The 20129-nt window shown below is 38.0% G+C and overlaps 1 protein-coding gene across 4 annotated transcripts in view; it reads left to right on the plus strand.

The window, feature by feature from the left end:
* Positions 1-20129, plus strand: part of TPD52L1 (TPD52 like 1) — a 49952-nt gene that overhangs the window by 24678 nt on the left and 5145 nt on the right. For 3 of the 4 annotated variants that reach the window (XM_063151108.1, XM_063151106.1, XM_063151109.1), the window contains exons 4-6: positions 10343-10444; positions 16909-16923; positions 19509-19547. In XM_063151108.1, coding sequence (XP_063007178.1) covers positions 10343-10444; positions 16909-16923; positions 19509-19547 — 156 coding nt within the window. The remainder of the gene's footprint in view (positions 1-10342; positions 10445-16908; positions 16924-19508; positions 19548-20129) is intronic. The other variant, XM_063151107.1, reaches the window with a different exon arrangement.

A 20129-nucleotide genomic window follows, 5' to 3' on the forward strand; every position in this document is an offset into this window, starting at 1 on the left:
TAGATCAAGCCAGGGAGTCAAATCTGTGAGTTCAAGATCTGTGAGGTACCTGGACAGATACAGGCATATCATTAATATGACTTGACATTAAATTCAGTCTAGGCTTTGGTATAGGTCCCAAATGAAGGGAAAAGTTGCTTAACAAGCATTCTCCCAACTCTTGCACAACATTTTCATCACAGTCTTACCCAAGGTTTCACAGCTGTGCAGTGCCAGATCTCACCTTGAGCTGCCAAGTTCAGGGGATGGGGGGGAAGCATTAACAGTTCCTCTCGGTGCATTCAAGGTGCTGACAGAGACTTGGTAAAATATGTTAAAATGTACACTTTGACATCAAAAGAACTATTCTTTGTATTTTCATGAGAAGTCAAATAAGGCATAAACCCCTTAATAAAAATACAGTTTGTATGTCTCCTGTCTTTCACTGTTGGGCAGTTTCTCATCTAGGTCCTGCTTCTCATGACGTGTCATTAGCAGGGGTATCACTGTTGCCTTGGTGAGGATGTCTGGCATGTGCTAGGAAAGAACAGTCTAGAGACACTAAGCTTTAGAAGAGAGGAGGGGCACAAGACATCTGAACTAGGATTACTGGGAGAGACCAGCAAAATTTTGAAGCAAAACCTTTCATTTTTACTTGCAATTTGCTAGCAAGTTCCCAGATAGGTTTTTATTTTTCCTCCACATTGACATTTTCCACAAAGATAGACTTAGGGGACTTTTTCAGTGTGGTAGCTGCTACTTTTTATTTGAGATGAGTTTCAGAACTACGGTCCATTAGGTGGTAAGTGTCCAGAAATTGTTATGTGGAACTGAACAACAGGAGTCCCATTTTTGCCCCAGAAAATTCTCATTTTTATGGTCCAACTGCTGTATAATTCTGCTAGACACTCATGCCAGAACACCAGTGCTGATATAAATCATGGTAATCCAGCATTCTTAAGAATGGATGTGTTGAGTAATAGAGGTGATTCATTGTTGCTGTACCAAAATAGCAGTGGGACAGCATTATTCACCAAGATTCTCTGATTTAGGAAGGATGAAAAGCTTGTTTTTTTTAAAAAAAAAAGTTCTAAATATTTACATGCCTGTGGTTTAGGTTTCTAAATCCACAGTTACTCATTTTAAATTTTAAAATGATCTGGTTTTAAGAGGTGAAATTTTGTTTCACCTAGCTGGTGTGCTTTCCTGTAAGTTAAAACTTCTTTTCTTTAGCAGGGAGCTTTTCAAAGCCGCTGAGCACCAAGGTTTTTTTTTCCACCTATTGTAATGTTTTTAAGCTCTCCATTTAGGGATGCATTCTTAGATTTAGAGTGGACTTAGAGGAAGAGGGGTGGACTTCTCTCAGTAACAGTCCTGTAAAGTGTGCTTGACCACTAGTTAAGAGTCATGACCTTACTTGCAGGATGCATGCCACCTGCCTACTGACTAAATTTAAACTTGAGATTTTGACTATAATAATATAATAAATAATAAAACCTATAATAAAACCTATTTTAAAGCATTTACATTTTAAATTGTTGGCCACAAGTTCCTTGTTAATTGCTTACACTATTCAGTGCACTGGTGTTTAGTATAATCTATTATATTGTAATAGAATGTGTTGGGGGAGGCAAAGGGTTCTGCTGTAGAGCACATCAGTAACTACAGAGCAAATGATTGCCTTGGGTTTGGTTTGGTTTCATGGTGGTAAGGCATTCAACTGGAATGACTTCCCACACACACCTTTTTAATGATTGGGTTTTCAGTGAATAGAGGTGGGTGGATATTCAACTTCTAGCAATGCAAGTTTTTTACATTTTAAAAATAGATAATTCATTCTTATTTAGATGCCAAAAGCAGGGTCATGTTGGTGGATTTTGAGGTTATTTATTTTAGCTTCAGAAATAATTACAAATGTCTTTACATGGATATTTGTAAAGACCATAATTCAGTTTTTCTAATTATTGTTCTGCTACAAAAGAAAGGTTTATATAACCTGAATGCATTGTATTCAGTTGAAGCTTCTAGGTAGTGCTTCTGTAAAGTTCCCCCAGGTCTCCTTACCTTCCATACTTCAGATTTTCACCATACAGTGGATTAAGGTAGAATATAGTATTTATGACAATTAACCCGGTTTTATACAGAATCACAGAATATTTTAGGTGTTAACAGCAATGTGAGAAGACTCTCTGGTCCAACTGACCCTTTCAGTCAGGACCAGCTAGAGCAGAGTGCTCAGGACTGTGTTCAGTCAGGTTTTGAATATCTCCAAGGATGGAGATTCTACAGCCTCTCTGGGCAACCTGTTCCATCTTCGATTGCCCTCACTATGAAAAACATTTTTCTTAAATACTAAAATGTCAATATATTTTAATATTTCTTGCATTGAATTTGTGCTGACTGCCTCTTGCACTTTCACTAAACACCACTCAAAAGGGCTTGCCTCTGTCTGCTTTCCTCCTTTCATTAGGCTGTTTATACACATTGATGAGATCCTTCCACAAGCCTTCTCTAAGGTGACCAGTCCCAGCTTTCCCAGCCTCCTCATATGAGAGGTGCTCCAGTTCTTTACCATCTTTATGCACCTTTTCTGGATTGCTGGACTTGTTCCAGTTTGTCCATGTCTGCCTTGTACTGGGAAGCACAGACCAGGACCCAGGTGTGGCCATAGCCAGGGGTGACAGGGAAGGATCACTTCACACAACCTTTGCTGCAAAGGCACATTGCAGACTCATGTCTGGTTTGTTTTCTACCAGGATTCCAGGCCTTTTTCTGCAAGGCTGCTTTCAGCTGGTTGATCCCCAGCCTCTACTGGGTTATTAATCCCAGCCTGCAGGACTCTGCATTGCCCTTTGTTGAACTTACTGAGACTCCTGTTGCCTCTATTTTTCGGACAAAATCCCAAGTCATTGCATTCTTCAATGCGGTTACAGAATTGCATTTCATTATATATGGAGAAGGTTACAAGGGTTACTTTAGCCTTTCACTACTCCTTCATATTAAGCACTAAACACTATAGGTCCACAAGATATCTTGCCCTTTGCTGAGCAGTAATGTTGTAACCACACTCAGCCTTGTCCCTCAGCTTTTCATTTGGTGCTTTTCTGTAGTTCTTTGGAAAAAAAAAAACACACGGGACATTGTAGTCCTGTCTTCTTGTGAGATATTTCAATTCTGCTGAGTTTCTAAGCAGCAGTTTTATCTGTAAAATTACCCACCAATAAACTCACTCCAGCCTAACAGTTCCCACAAACTTCTTAGCCATCCTTTCTTAAAATGTTATCAACTTCTATAACACATAAACCTCCTATTTTAAATGGTTAACCTTTCAACCCATGGATGGAATAATAGCTGTGGACAGAGGTTCTAGGGAGATGAAAATGCTTGGTTTGCTACTAAAGCTGTTTTCAAAATGGCTTTTCAACTTTTGACCTTAGACAGAAATTTTCACTTGTAGAAAGGGAAAAGCTCATGAATTATAGGCCAAAACAAGAGAACTGTAAGTGCTGGCTCCCAATAATATGTTTCCTAGACACGGCCCTGGGTTATTTTTAGATGGTGACTCTCTTTTCAAGCCTTTTTAAGAAGGCTTCAGTGTTGCTCTGTTCTTGCATGTGATATTTAATTAAGATTTGGGACAAGAGCATTCAACATGGACTTGGCCTTTTCCTCCAGAGGTGGAATAAAGATCAGTTCATTGAATATTGACTGAGCTATGTGAGCAAGCTTAGTTCTGCTGAGAGGAAACTTGAGGACAACTGCATAGGTTTCAACAACCATTGGGAACTTACTGTTTTACAGTTCAAATTTCTGCCAGGACACAGGAAAATAGAAGGTAATAGTTGCACTGCATGTGTTTTAGCCTTACAATCTATGGTACAGGCAGTCTTTGTTAATATAGCTTTAAATACATAGTAATGCATTCCAAAGTTTCAGAACTTTTTTCAGTAAGTCAGATATAATTTGTGGACAGCCACAGGCCTACTGTGACTTCCAGGAATTAAGTAAACTGTGTTCCCACACACATACTTCTTGTGAGAGGTAGTAAAAGAAATGTGGGTGTTTCTGTTCATTGCAATGAACAGAACCTTTTGACATTTTCTTCTCTAAATTTGCAAGTAAATGTAGCAGTTGTGTAAGTGAAGAAATTGTGTGTTGGCTTTAGCAAGTACATTACCTGTGAGTGGGTCTGTGCTATATGGAACTAAAGGAGCCTTTCCCTTCCACTTCCTTTGCTTCCATTGGGTCAGACCAGGCAACCTTCATACTGTCTTCAAAGAGAATTATTTTGCTTCTTTTCCACATGTGTCTCTGGCCTTGAATTTTAAAGGGTAGAGTAATAAGGAGAAAGAACTTTAAGAAGTTAACTTACTCTGTTCTCATTGTTCCTTGTCCAAAAGGTGTATGCCCATTTGATTGCACAAGAACCTTCAGCTAATGGAAATTCCACAGCAAGGTCAGGGGATCTGTTCCAGATCTTCATTTCTCAGGGAAAAACCCACTGTAATTTTCATGAGGCACCAGAAAATATAAACATGTATATTATAGTGATCTTTATGTGTGTATATCTAACTGTAAGGATGGGAAGGGAGGCCTGAATGTAAATTGAGATCTCTGAAATTACAAGGATTAAAAATATCCAGGAAAGAGTTAGTCCAAAAAAAGGGGAATGGGAAAGAGAAGGGAAAGGAAATGAAAGGGTAGAAAGGGAGAGGAAGAAAGAAAAAGAGAGACTGGGATGTGTTTAGTCTTGCATAATTTTTTTAATCTAATGTGCAGTACATAGCCCACAGACAGTGTTACTGATTCAGTTTAAAGTGGGATGAACTGCCTCTAATGTCTTAAGATCATCTGTGCTTTAGCAAAGATATTTTGGCTTTTTGGCTGTTCTGTCTGGAGTGTAACCATAGCACACTTTTCTCCCCCCCATTCTATGCTGCACTGCACAAATAATGCATTTCAAACAACTGTATCCCATATTTTTCCCATGTGTTTGAAGTTTACAGAGCAGTACAGCCCAGAATATTTGTCACCTTTGTTTGGCACTGACCTGTGGCTCTCTGCAGCCTATTGAACAGCCAAGTCACCTTCCAAGTGCTGCACACAGATTGCTGCTGCAGCCCGCAGAGGTTCAGTTCCCTCAGTTCTCTCCTTCCTCTCCCTGTGGGAGAGGAACTACCTGGGGCTTACTTCCTTAGATTTAGGTGTATGTACCTATCCAAATGCCAGCACTGTTTCAGTTCATTCTTAACATTCCTGGCAATGGGAAGGATGACAAAAAATACACCTGTCATTTGGTTTTGAAGTTGGAATGAATTTCAGGAGAGTACTAAAAAAACCTTCCAAAACAAAAACCTAAAGTAATGCACAACAGCTTAGAGTTAATTTGTGGCAAAAAATGACAATACGAATGCTCATAGAGAATGTTTTATGTACCTTTTATCTGTCATATATGCATTTGTCTCACTGGACTATTAGCATAATTTAGTTAATGCTGAGCCATGTTTCTCCCAGAAAATCAACAGAAAAAGAGTTTTGTAGCTGAGAGTTTCTCAGGGATCCAGATGCTTTAGATCAATTGCAGAAAAGTCATTCTTAAGATGACTAATGGTTTGAAAACTGAAAAGAAGTAAGCTCCATAGGGCACAGCTTGTGCTACCAGGCTCTGCTCTGCTGTATGGTTTTGTTGTTAATTGTTTGCATTCTGTTACATCCTCTGTGAGCCTTATCACAGGCAAGGCTTTCTCAAATGGATTAATTTTGCCAGCAAACATTGATGGAGAGGCATAATGCTGAATGAAGATGAACTAATTAGCAAATGTACTAATTTTACAGAAGCTGAATTAAAATTCTTTATCATTTACTGCAGTACATCAAATGTGCAGCTTGAGATGCAAAATATAAATATTATATGTGTAGCCTACTTCTGTCAGCACAGTCTGTATTGCACCTGTGAATGAAGGGTACATTTAACTCTGCCACGTGAAGGGCAATTCTGTACTGAGATGAGATCAGTATGATTGTCCTGTCATATCCTGCAGATGATGTTGGCCATTTAAATGTCTAGTTCTGTCTATATGGCTGCTGCTTGGCTGTACTCTCTATAAAGCACTGGTTCCTTCACATGTTTTATGAAACAGTATCTCCTCATATTTCTTTTCACTGTCTGTAAAAACCACAGTGAGATATATATAGTGAGATCTGGTTGTCACAGGATAGCATAACCTAAATGTAGTATATGACACTGTCAAGTGAAAGTGCAGTCAGAATATGCAAATCTACTTTGTCTAAATAGTATGTTACAGCACTGGAGACATGAGTTATCTTTAAAGCTCCTTTTAATTATGTTGGGCGTGTTATTGGAATATAACTGCAATATCAGCATGTTTTGTGATAACCTCTGATAATCACTTTTATAAATAATTGCTTCTGTTAAAGAAATACCCTATTTTAAAAACAAAATTATCATCAGAAGATGGATGAAATTCTTAGGTTAATGTCATATATAAAGATAATGTTCAAATGTTCACAGGTGAGTGTTATTTACAAGTTTAAAATTGAGACAGCAGTTGATATAACTTATTTGTTTAATCCCTCGTGTCTATGAAATACATTACAAATATTTATTGTTAAGTGCTGAGTGAAAGCACAGAATATGAGCCTTGTTAACCATTACCAGCAATTCTTCTGTGCTACAGAGTATTTTCAGATGGCACAAAATCAGAGCAGGATTTCCTACTCTAACTGAATAAATCAAGTAGGCGGTTTCTACTTTTGTTGATGCTACTTGGTGTCCTGCTGATGGTGCCTTTGTATGGGTGTAATGATGTATTTGTGTAAAAATGCACTCAATGGCTTGGATGGAAGGTGGTCTTTCTTGAATCCCTGTATCCTAAATTATCTGAGTTTGTTTTTGCTGGAGTATTTCTGCCCGTAAGTTTTGGGGTCACTGGTTGACCTGAGCTGCTGGCTGGCTGATTCCTAAGGTGCTGTTAGGTGTCTCCATGAGCTGGTGGTCAGCACTCACCCAAGGATTGCCAGCAGTGGCTGCTGAAAGGAGGAGAGTGCCCAGGTATTGTAGATGACTTAGCATGCAGAGCATTTGGTGGTGCAAGGAGGACTTAAACCATACCCAGAGCCCTTTTTCCAGGTAATAAGTGTTTGTAGTTCTTACCTGGAATATCCAACTTTATTTCTGCAGGTAAAGGTTTCTGAAAATTATGTAAGCTTCTCAGTGCATTAAAACAAAAGTACAAACTGCTGTGAGTTACATGACATGATGAAAACTGCTTGGTCAGGTGATTAGTGTGCAATACAACTGAGCAGATTCCCAGATGACAGAGAGAATATGTTGAAGAGATCATTGTTACCAGAGTGCTTGGCAAAAGATATCAAATGGATGCTGTAAATATGAAATAACTATGAAGATAAATATATCTGAGCTAAAATACAGTGCATCGTACATGCAAATATCAACACAGCACTTACTAACTACAGGGAGGCAATGTGCTCTGTGGAAAGATTATTTTTGAAGAAGGCATAGTGATATATGTAATGGTGGAGAGATGGTAATGGGCAGGAGGGTTAATTTTTAAGCTATCAGAGAGCTCTGCTGAGATGCAAATTATTTTTTCTTGTCTCTGCTGACAGGTATTGCATGTTATGCTCCATTTTCACCTTTGTTATTTTGTTGTTCCTTAAGGCTCTTCTTCAGCATTGCTGAAGGGAGGAGGGGACATGTCATAGGTCATTTTTGCTGAAGTTGGTGCTGAAAAAAGACTAGTTGTGTAACAGTTTTAGCTGGATTTGTGCTCTTATGTAATGTCAAAAGTATTAGGAACACAAATGCAGTCTCCATGTCTTCCTCACTAGTGGAAATACTGGAGGATGTTTGGTTTATGGGATTTACAGAGAAAACACAATATTACTGGACTGCCAAAATCAGTGTCATTCCAGCTACTTCCCTGAAGATATGTTCTGACCAATGTAATGTTCAGAAATATGTAGGGGACTCTAATGTTTCTCAGTGAAATTTGGGTCTCTCCTGCATGGTGCATTTTGGACTGTTCTCCAAATAGTTTTAGACGGTGTGAAGAACTTGCAGTGAAAAGGTAAGACATAGAGATATTTTATCATAAAGTTAAATGTGCCTATAAATAAAATTAACTCCAAGGTGTCATTTCAAAAAATCAGTTTAGAGGGATATCTGAAAAGTATTTTTATTATGTACATTCAACCTGTACATAAATAGGTTGCACTACAAAGGACCTTTTAGACTTGGAAGTCAAATCTTGGTCTTCATGTTGTCATCAGCAAAATTCCACTTGTGCTGAATGGTTTAGGAAGCTTTTCTGTTAGCAAATTCTTTAAGACTTGTATGCCACAGGCAAGAGAATATTTGATTTTTTTCTTTTTCATGGGCAACTCTTACCAATAAGCTATGTGCTTATAGTTTGCCAGTAGAACCCTTATTTTAGGGTCTCATCCCATTCTAGTATATCTGTATACTGCTGTATACAGGATATCTGCTGTCAGCAAAAGAATGACATAGCTATTGAACTAGTTAAGCTAGAGAATGAGGCCTCAGTGAAATAAGAGTATTGCATTCTTGCCATGTCCAAGGATGACTGGCTGAGAAGAAAGGAGATTTGGTAAAAGACAATCTTTTCCATCTTCTCTCTGCTGTGCTAGAATAAATAAAGCAAGCATAACCATTGCTTCTTCCTTTCTAATTATAATTTGTGTTCCTTCTGTCAGAGTTGCAATGTTTTAGCCCTTGTTATTCAACAATGTCAATGTGTTTGGTTCAGCTTATCCAACTGGAGACCCCTAGAAATTCCGTAACCTAGTCTTAAGTTGCTCCCTGTGGATTGCCTTGCTAGTGAAAACAGAGACAAGCACCTTCATAGAAGGAGCCCTTTCACTTGGCGGTTTAAGAACTTGTTAGATCAGTAGGATGTTGTGGCTTAGGAACATAAAATTCTAATATATTATCTGAAAGGACAGAGCATTATGTGGCCTCTGCCATCTGTGGTTTGTAAAACACAGTCCTGAAGAGAGCACTTTCAGCAATAGGTCCTGCTGGGGCTAAAGCTATGTGACAAAATGTGGTGTGCCATACTGCAAATGTTACTCTTATTCCCCTCCTTCCTCCGCAAAGTTATTACTTTCATAATACAATATTTTATGTATATAATATTACTTTCATAATATAATAATTATATACATGATAATAAGGAGAAAATACCCTGTTGTAAGGACTTAGGCAGTAGGATTTTTTTTTCTTTATCAATTGCCAGTATATTTTGGTACATGCTCACAATTCCGTAGTTTTTGTTCAAAGGAGAACGAGAACCAGTGGAGTTTTATTTCTGAATGTTTTATGATTATTTCTTGTCTGCCAACACACACCACAGGATAGAAGGCTGATTATATTGTGCTCTCCTTTTGTTACTAGGTCAGTACTTCTAATTCTGAGTTTGTCTGCGTCACTGGGAGTATCAGATAATTTACTCAGAAGGAAGCCTCTGACATGCTCAGAATTAGTTTAGTCAGCAGAAAGTCGTCTGTGCAGAAAAGCTTACTGATTCCTCTGAGAGTGCAAGTTACCTGTACTGAAGGGTCTGTATGGGTCAGAGCATTTATTCTGAATCAGTAAATTAAGATGATTCTGTGTTTGAATCTGCATGCTATTAGTGAAATTAGTGACATATTTTAAAATAATTCAGTCTGACTAAGAATATGCATTCACTCTCTAGGTTTCTTCATCTTTCTTTCTCTGTCTTTCCCCAAATCTTCCTGTAAAAGAAGTTTTTAAAAGTGAAAAGAAAAGAAAATTGTGGAATGTGGAAACGGATTTGATGATTTTTTTCTATTTTAAATACCACTGAATCATTTTGAAGTGTATCTCTTAAATGTACCTAATATGTATATGCTTGAAAGAGCAGAGTTGTATTTGTCCTGATTCTTTTCTGTGCTTCAGACAGCAGATTTTGCCAGAAGATCAGTGTCTACTGAAAGAATACTTACTTGATGTAAATATGATTTTCTGTAAACAAAGTTGTATCAAGCAGGTATTCCACAAATCACTGCATTCTGGTCTTAACCAGCATGCACTGGCCCTCTGGGGGATGTTATCTGCAAGGGGGAAAGAGAGGATTGCTGAGATAAGGATTGCTCTGGAGAATCCTGCACTTAGGAAGCTGTGCAGAAATGGGCATCCTCACCCATGCTTCTTTTGAGCCACAGTTACTATGTTTATCAACATTTCAGTGGATGGGACTCAGAGAGAAATTAGTTGCAGGGATTCTAGTCTCTCTTTGTTAATACTTAACACTATTTCTGTTCTATTTTTTGTTTCCAGCTACAAGAAAACCCATGAGACCCTGAGCCATGCGGGGCAAAAAGCAACAGCAGCTATCAGCAATGTAGGAACAGCTATCAGCAAGAAGTTTGGAGATATGAGGTATCAGCATCTGCTGCTTCTCTGGTCTTATTTAGAGGACTAAATGTATAAATCATTTGTCAGCTCTTCATTTCCTTCTATGTTAGTGTTTTAAAGGTTCAAGTAGTTTGTAGTTAGAGTATTTAATAACATTCATGTTTTTAAGTGGAAAGAAGGTATAATGATGACCAAAAATAGAATTTTTATATAAAAAAATTATTTTTGTTTTAAAAAGTACAGTCATAAATCCTTTTGTAATAACTTTGAAAACTCAAGGAAACGTATAAGTTTTCTTCATTAACCCAGTTTTATTCTTACGTGGATGCTAGAGAATAATATCATCTGAAGAAAAGAAGCCTACCTAGGAGCTGCTTGTGATAATACAAAAAATATTTCAGGCTATTTTTATTCAGTTTTTATTCAAGACATACTGCAAAGTTTTGTTCTGCAGTTGTATAAAAATAGATATGATAGAAGTAACAGGAGTTGAGGTCAGTAGAACTGCCACTTAAAGGCAACTTCAGTGTCAGGCTTTATATGTTGATGTATCTTTTAAAGTGTTGGTTTTGAAGTTCCTCAGTATGAGAGCAAAAATTGTATACTTAAACCAGCATTCCAGTTTTCATTAGGCAGTAGAACTACAGAACTTTCTGAGTGATTGAAGGAGTTGATTTTTTTGTTATAAGTGGACATGGATAACTCTACAATTGTGTAATTAGGGTCTCGTTCATTTATTAATAGTGCATATTATCCCATTAATATGTACTCATTTTTTTGTTATTTTGTCCAGTATGAGGTAACCATATCCTAAGATCTGTGTGTGCTGCAAATGACTGAAGTGTAGTTCATGGCAATAAAACCTTTTTTCCCCTCTTTTTATTTTTATTCTGGATCTTAAATCTTTAGAGTCCCCCCCCTTAATACTTACCTTTTACATACAGCTCAATAAATCCTCTAAAGAAGTACTTATGTTTTTCTAGGTGAAACTGAAAAAGGAAAATCTTCATTACTGTATCATCTGCTTTACAGTGTCTTTTTCCACACTGCAGTTCAAAATGGAAATGTAGTGAATGACTTGCAACCTTCATACATAACTTAGTTATGTATGAAGAACTAAGAATTTTTTACTTGATACAGTTAAACATTCATGAGTAGTATATGCCTATCAAATGCTAGAAGAATAAGCAGGCATGCAATTATATTTTCTTAGTGTATATTTTTTAGTGTTCAGAAATCTAAGAGCTGAAAACTTTCTAAAACTTAAATTTGAGCCTTCATTTAAAAGAAAAATGTTTTCCTTCATAAATTTATCATTTTTAGAATTTATTTTAACTTTTATGAGCTTTTGAAATTCATAACACCTCACATCTCCCCAGAGGAATAGAAATTTATGTGGTAAAGTCTGTGGTTTATTTGTTCATTCATTCATTCCCTATTTGGAGTCTCCCTAGTCTTTCCTTTGGTGCCTTCTGGCTCTTCCATTATGAGAAACAGTGAGTGAGTTCTTCTGACCTTCATTTCACTCATTATTTCTTGTGGGTTTATTGTATTTCCCTTCAGTTCCCTCTTTCCAGGCTCCAGTTGGATGAGTCACTTTCACAAGCCTTTTTGTTACCTTTGTTAATTCTTTCTGCCTTCCCTGCATTTATAGTTGTATTCTGTATTTTTGAGACATGTATAAGATATGTGTGATGCATGTGGCACCAACATATTCCCTGTTTCATTTTATGTTTTCTTAACACTTCCTCTTGCAAAAAAGACAAGCCCACAGCTCAGCAAACAGGTCCTGTTGCTGCTTCCATGCTTTAGATCCTGCAGCAGTGACCAAAGAGTTTCTGTGTGAATACTTTGAGCACTGGCTCTGGATTATAGAGGGAAGGATGACTTAGCGGTTCAGGATTTCTCAGGTCCTGTTACTTGTGCCTTGCACATAGTGTGAGATTAACTGCAAAGGCAGAAATGTCTGCACTGAAATACAGCATGTTCAGCCTTTAATATTTCCCTTAATTAATCACCATTACCAAATGCCTTTGTCTTACCTATCAGTATGGGCCCCCCTGCCCATGGCAGTCATGCTTCTGACATGGCAGATGGGAGGTGTTTATCCCATTAGCTCTTTGGCTCAAAGCAGAGGCTGAGTCCAAAAGCATTTTGATTAATCAAAAAGAGGATTTCTAGTGGCTTTCTTTGATTGGAATTATTACCTTGAACCTGGTTGGGAATTTTTCAGGACAATATGAAGTACCAGCGCTGCCTTTTTTGTGGATACTTGCTGCTTTCAGTTCTCAGTTAGGAGAGTTTTCTTGATGCTTGATGATGAATCAGCAAGTGGTCTAGCCAGGTTCCCATAGTCATAGAGAGAGTGGCGTGACTGGGACCTTCTGCATCTGCTGCACATCCCAAATCTGGAGTGATGGTCAGTATGCTTCCCTTAGCAACAAAGCTGGCCTAAATTCTTGGCTCAGCTTGGCCAGGTATAGTTCTGTGTGGGGTCCCATTACAAACCTTATCACTTAAATAACCTGATTATTAAAAATCTTCCCCCTCCCTTTCCAATCTCACTTGTGTTTGGACACAAAACTGTAAAGAGGCAAGAATTTTCTGTGTCATTGTTGGCTTGCTGTTTTTGCTAATCCAAATAATTTTATTTCAGTGATCTAGTGTATGGATTATCACCACCCCCTCCCATCCTGCTGTTTTAAACAAACATCAGACTCTAGCTTAATTCTCTTGGTTAGGCATTAAGGCTGATAGTCACCAATGACATCCAGATGCAAATCCCTGTTCTGCTTTCACTCAGAGCAGACATTTGAAACTGATTTCTAAAATCCAGATGTCATCATAATTCCCAGTATTTTCAGCAGCCTTACCTCCTGGTGATGGTGATTTTGAAAGGGTTTGTAGACAGACTGACTAAATACTGAAACCCACCTTCTTTATGAAACAAAATTCTGTTTTCTATATTACCTGCTACATCAACTGTACAGAGCACTACATGAAAAACATATTTCTGTTCTGAAGTTATTGGATCTTAATTTTCATTTTATCTCTAAAAGCATTACTAAAATATAATATAAAAACAGGCCAGATAGACTCCCCCAAATGTGCTATTTTGTTATGTTAGTGTTCAAGAAGATAAAATCTGTAAGAAAAATCACAAAATTCTGTGTGTCTGAAAGAACAGATGCCACCCTTTGGGGACCAAGTGCTTTTCCTGCAGCTGCTGTGCTTCTCTTTCATCCCTACCCCATCTTCCCAGTGTCACTACTCTGTAATTCATTTTGTGCATGAGTAATCACTAGTGTTTTACATTTTCTGAATTTTGTATTAATAAGCTTGTAAGAGATCTTTACAGTCATAATGTATCCTATTTAATATTGTGTTTCTAGAAATACAAGAAATGCATATAAAACCAATGTACAGATACCTCTGCTTTAGGATACAAACCAGACACTAGCAATATAGCTAAGATAATAGATTCTTCATTATTAGGCCTTGTGATTTATTATATGCCATCAAGAATTTTTTTTTTGCTCCTCCATCTCCAACTCACATTGTCTCTTTTAATATTTATCTGGTATGGAAAGTTAAGAGGAAGGGGGTAGTCCCAGGTCACTCACAGGGCATTGATCAGAGGCTCAGATCTCTAGGTATTAGGGACTGCACTGACATTTTAACATGGCTCTTGCTAAGAAAAGCACAGATCTGATAGAGTTGGGGGTCTTTATCCTTTTCTCCTTTTCTGCTAAAGTTTGAATATTTTCATGCTATACTGCTGAACTACTCTGCAGTTGTCTGTATGAATCTATGTCTCATCCCTGCTGATGACCTTTTTAGAAACAAGTTGTGATACCAAGTGAGAGATTTTCTGGGTTTTGGGTTGCTTAAAAAAAAAAAAAAGAGGAAAGGAAGAAAAAATAAACTATGTGCACTACACTACTATATGCACACTCCACATACATTGCTGCTACTCAAGTAAAGGTATTTATAGATTAGGCTAACAAAGGCATGCATGCAAATGAGGATGTCAGCAGTTACATTTTGTATAGCTCCTTCATTCAGCTGCCTGGTACGTTTTCTTTAATTACATGATCACACAGACCCCTTTCAAATTCAGTGTCTGGGATGAGCCAGCTCTCAAGATGAATGAAGGTAATGTAATGCCTCACTCCTGCCAGGAGTTGGAAGGCACAGGTGGAAAGACACAAAAGGCTGCAGGGAGGGACAGCCTGGGGCCATGACTGTGGCAGTTGAATGTGCCCCGAGAACAGGAGGCACCAGAGGGGTGGAGGAAGGCAAAATTAATTCCTCTCCAGAGGTGCAAGGGGGATTCTGGGAACTGCAAAGCAGATACTGGAGGAATTCATTAACCTGTTATTTTCTAAGCATCTAGAAGATAGCATGATAGCAAAGAAATAAAAGGGTTTGTCAAGAACAATTACCTTGAACTGACAGCACCTGTCATAGAGGATAGATGTAAGGTAGGAGATGTGATAGAGCTTGACTTTGATAAGCCTGTCTGTATTTTTCTTGCAGAAGTAGAGAAATACAGATTAGGTGTTATTGCTTTAGCAGGAAGAGAGCATAGGGAATTGAAAATTGTATCCAAAGAATAGGTCTCAGTAGCTGACCATAATGTAGGATTTTGCAGGCATCTGTCCTGAGTCTGTTACCCATCAGCATTTTCATTGCTGGGTTAGATGAAAGTGCCACAATGGCATTGCTTAGAATTCCCACTGATTGCAGTGGCAGGGTATGCAAGCACTTTAGGCACCAGGATTAGAAATCCACATTATTTTAAATGATAAAATAAAATTCAGTGTAGAAAAGTGTAACATGCTTTATTGCCAAATGGGAAAAAAGTTCAAAAGCAGACATGGGGAGCACTGACCATGCAGCTCTGCAGAGAAGGGCTACAAGCCTAGCCTTGTGGTTCACAAGTGCAGCTGAAAAAAAGTTATTTCTGAAGGCTGTGAAATCTCTGTCATTTAAAGTTTTTAGAAGCAGATGGGGCCAAAATCTTTTGGTGATGGCTCAGGTATGATTAATCTGCTTTACCACTTCGGGAGTTGACTTTGGGGGTTTTTGTTGTTGTTGTTGTTTGCTGTGGTGACAGAGTTTTTGCACAGCCTTTTAGAATTTCTGTGATGTAAGGATGTTCTGGGCACTTAAAATTGCTGTCAGATGTGAATTCCTTCAAATGCTGTAGCTGTCATGCCTGCAACGACCATTCTCAAACTTTGTGTCTTTTGGTACCCCTATAAAGGAAATAGCAATATTTCCTTTATATAAAACTTTCTTGCTTCAGAAAATTATTTCATAAGCATTTCTTTTGCTGATGGATGAGGAAGTTGTTTTCTCTCACTTCATGGACATTTGTCCCTTAATTTATGCTGGTTTTTATAGGTCTGCAGTAACAGAGATTTCATTATCATATGTCTGTGCAAGTATCTGTACTGGCATGGAGAAGGGGGTGGCTGGCTCTGTAGTGGGAGCCAGCAGGTAGTAAAAGGAGGGCAACAGTATTACTGAAACAGGTCTGAGCAGAAATGTGTTGTGAAGACAAACCCTTGACTGTTTGAGAAGCAGCAGTATACATGATGATGTGTATAACCTTGTAAATAAACCTGAAGAAATCAATGCTTTTCTTTGGAGCCAAGTATGAACATTGCACAGTAAATAATGCATCACACCACACATTGAGAAAGGATGTGAAAAATGAGCATTTGAAGGGATGTTCATTAAGTGTGCGCCACCTCTCTGGCTCACTGCATGAGGCAGGTGTTCCCTTGAAGTGGTCTGTAATTAAAGACTACATCAGTAACACAGATGAAGGAGAGGCTTGTCTGCCTCATCATTTCTCAACTTTGGAACATTAATGACATCCTTTGAATATTGTATATCAGTGTGTCTCTCCCAGTTCCGCCTTAATTAAGTTTCCTGAGAGGTGAAACACAGTGTCAAAGTGTTTCAAGTATTATTTTCAACAAAGAACAAGTATTTTAGAAAATGTTGTTTTAGGAATTAAAAACTCCTTATTTTTTGCATACCCTTTTTAAACTGAGAGATGATTAAGGGATTCAGAGGGAGAAAAACATCATTTGCTCTTATGTACTTGTAGAATTCCAGTTCATCTCTACTTTCTCTTTAATGATACTAAAGGAGGCTATGAGAAGAGAAAGCAGCATTGTTTAAATCTGTTCTAATGAAGAGAACACAAAATGTAGTTTTTAAAGATAAAACTTCTGTTTTTCAATGCATACAGAATAGGTGACTGCATAGTGAAGGACTGAATGAAAATTTTTGCTTTGGGGGGATATGAACTGATCCACATTCTACTGTGAATTCCAGCATCAAGATTTGAATGTAAATTTTTTTTTTTCTCCTTGGGCAGTTTGACATGCTACAGATGTGTGTGTCTATTTTTGTTACCTTTTCCTAATACTTTTAACTCTTGCTTTTCTTTCCTTGTGCATCCACCCCAGATCGCATTCAATTAGGTAAGACACATTACTCTCCATGAACACTGCCTCTGTATTTGACAAGATTTGTTTTATGGGCTGTAATGCAGTAACCTCTTTCCTTTCAGCATCATTATATGCTACTTAAACTGTTATGCCTCATTCTTACAGCATGGTGAATGTAACAAGAAAAGGATTGGACTAAGTTTTTGCCTTGAGTAGATTAATCTTAAATTCAAATAATGGACACATTCAAAAGATGTTGGTCTTGAGAAAACCTGCTTATATATAATCCCATTCTCTCAACCATATTCTTTCTGTCAGAGGTTTAACATGAACAACAAACAGTAAAAAGTTCTATTCAGCTGAGTTTTGTAAAGATTTTATGAAGTATTTAATTACCTCATCTTCAATTGAGCAAAAGTATCTTGGTCATGATTCTTTAAAAGTCTTGAGTCTTGGGGAAATTTCCAAGTTCTGAAGATGATAAAGGAGTTCTTTATAATTAGAGTTTGAGTTTATTAATTCTGTAAAGCACTTGAATATATGATTTTAAAAAAAAGAATTTAGAAAACAATTTTATGTGTTCTCAAAGATTCTCTAAGCAGTCTGGCTTTAGGTCAGATCACCCTGAGGAGAGGCTGAAAAGCCCTGAAGGCCTTGCACTCCCTCTGGCTTTCAGTGTCTCTTCAGTGCACTGAAAAGCTCAAGAGTATTTCTTCCATTCAGCTAAGTTATCCTAACAAGGACTCCAATTAATGAGTAAATTACAAAGTACAGCATAGATTGACCTTCTAAACTCACTCTGACATGAAACTAAAATGTAGTAAGTGACAGATTCCTCTGTCATGAAAGATCCCTGTTCTCTGCAATGATCACTATCACAATCATGCATGTCTTCAAAGAAAGCTTAATATTTTAGGCCTGTACTAAAAGAAGATTTTTGCACTGTTTCTATAACTTGCATTATTACCTCTTTAGAGAAATTAAAATATGAACTCAAAAAATAAGCATTTAATATTTTCATTGTCTGTCATGTGCCATCTCTTAGCTGTGTGAATTTAATCTTCTGGTTTAAACCTTTATATTTGGAATGTTTTGCTATTAAAAGAGGAGCAGTCTATGCTGAAATACTTCCAAACTCTATTTTTGCCTATTTGTTGTGGGTTGCAAAATTAAAATGGCAAGGATGCTTGTTTAATTTAATGAGGACTCTTAAAGATTTGCTGCACTTGTGAAATGTTTGGGCTAATCTTTCATAAGTCTTAAAAATTATGTGAAAAATTGAACATGAAACATTAGCATTGTCTGCTGTCAGTTCTTGTCTATCTGATCTTAGAAGAAGCCTTAAAATATATACAACAGCAAACAGTTTGTATTACAGCTCACTATTCCACCTGCTTGCCAAATATCTCTTCCCTCCCTTCCCCACCCCCATTAGTGAATCTTTAATCTCTAAAAGCAAATCTGTATGTAGACTCAGTGCTGCTCTGATTTTGTGTCGTTTATAACAAACACGTGTGCTGTTTGTATGAGAGCTTTCATTTTTTAATGCTATAATCATGCTTTGCTTGCAGCCAAGTGCTGGTGATGCTTACAGTAAAGCTCTCCCTGTTCTCAGTCAGACCAGGCTGCAGCTGTCAGTCAACACTGAAAGTAGCAATGCAGGGGTTTTTGGAAAAAGACACATTCTTGCATCACACACTTTACCTAAACTGCTTAATGTCCTTATGGGAAGTTCTTAAGCTTCAAGTAAAGATTCTTATTTTCGACCAGGCATGATGTTTCCCAGCAGCAGGGAACAGGTGATGCTGTGGGAACAGAGTTGGTGTCTCAAATGGGCGAATTTGGCTCATGTAAGTCAAGCAGTCAGCGTGGGTGGCATCTCGAGGTCTAAAGGTGTGCAGCGTGACTTGGAGATCTTTGAGTGATGCAGAGGCACCATCCTCTGCTTACAACTTTCCAATACTCCTGCTGCTGGGAAGTCTGAGGAGGGAAGTGTCAAAAAGAGAGCTGGATGAGAGCTGTGGAAAATAGTTCCATACCTTTGGTAAAGTTGAGGAGTGAAAGAGGAAGTGAAATGTCCTAGAGAGGTGCCGATATGTGAGAGTGCTGCCTCTCTGGCTGAAGAAAGCTCTTTTCTTCAGCCTTTTTCTGGCTGAAGAAACCTCTTTACCTGTTTAGGTAAGCAGCTGTGCAGCAACCTTTTGAGATTAGGAGTCAGCTGAACCAGCTCTGCTGGTGTGCACAAACCTGGGGTGTATCCCTCCTGCCCAACACAGAGCTCGTCCTCTGTCACTGCGGGACATGGAGGTGGCTCTCTGTGCCCTTTCACGTGTCTCTGTAGATAGCCAGGGTCTGCACCATTTAAATGGATTTTGCCAGGAGCTGTTTTGCATCATTCTTTTGAGCCCCACTGCTGGTCAGTTGACATGAGAATGTGGCAGTAAGATCTTTAGTGCTGAGAGTTTGACAAGCCCCTGCCATCAGAAGAGGAAGAGTACCAGCTGTCTTGACTATATGTATATGTACATTTAAAGCTAAGTTAAAAAAATACATTATAATCATATTGGAAATGAGATTTTACAGCTTTTTTTTTCTTATGTTTTTCTTTCATCCCACAGCTATTCTATTCGCCATTCCATAAGCATGCCTGCAATGAGGTAATGTGCTACCCACATTCTATTTGCTATGGTGATGTTCAACAGAGTAATGAGGGGGGATTTGCATACTTTGATCCTGATCCTGCAGTTTTTAGTTGGATGAAAAGTCTCACTTCAATCAATTAATGTTATTCATGTAGATGAGTGCTGCAGGACAGGCTAGCTGTGGTTTTGTTTCGTTTTTTTTTGTTTTTTTTTTTTTTTCATTTTAATTGTATTAACTGCTTAATCTGTTCTACAAGCCTTTGAGTAAATGAAGCAGTTCTGAGATGTATTTGGGTAGCTGATTGTTATCAGGTTTGTATTACTGAATCTGAAATTCAGTTGTTTTGCTGTCTCTAGAACATCATCCAAAGCCCATTAACGTCAGAGATGCTTTCCACTCCAACAGAATTTGGATCATGCTCCTATGGAGGGATTTTACATGAGTGCTTTCATATTTTAATGGCTATAATCACACTTTACTTGGCTGCAGCCAAATATTGACGTCTGTTCAAGTAAAGCTCTGACTGTTTTCAATAAAATTAGTATCCAGCTTTCTTTTTACTCCCTTGGCCTCTAAATTCATGACTGTCCCTACTC

The sequence above is a fragment of the Melospiza melodia genome, chromosome 3 (assembly GCF_035770615.1).
Source record: "Melospiza melodia melodia isolate bMelMel2 chromosome 3, bMelMel2.pri, whole genome shotgun sequence".
NCBI lineage: Eukaryota > Metazoa > Chordata > Aves > Passeriformes > Passerellidae > Melospiza > Melospiza melodia.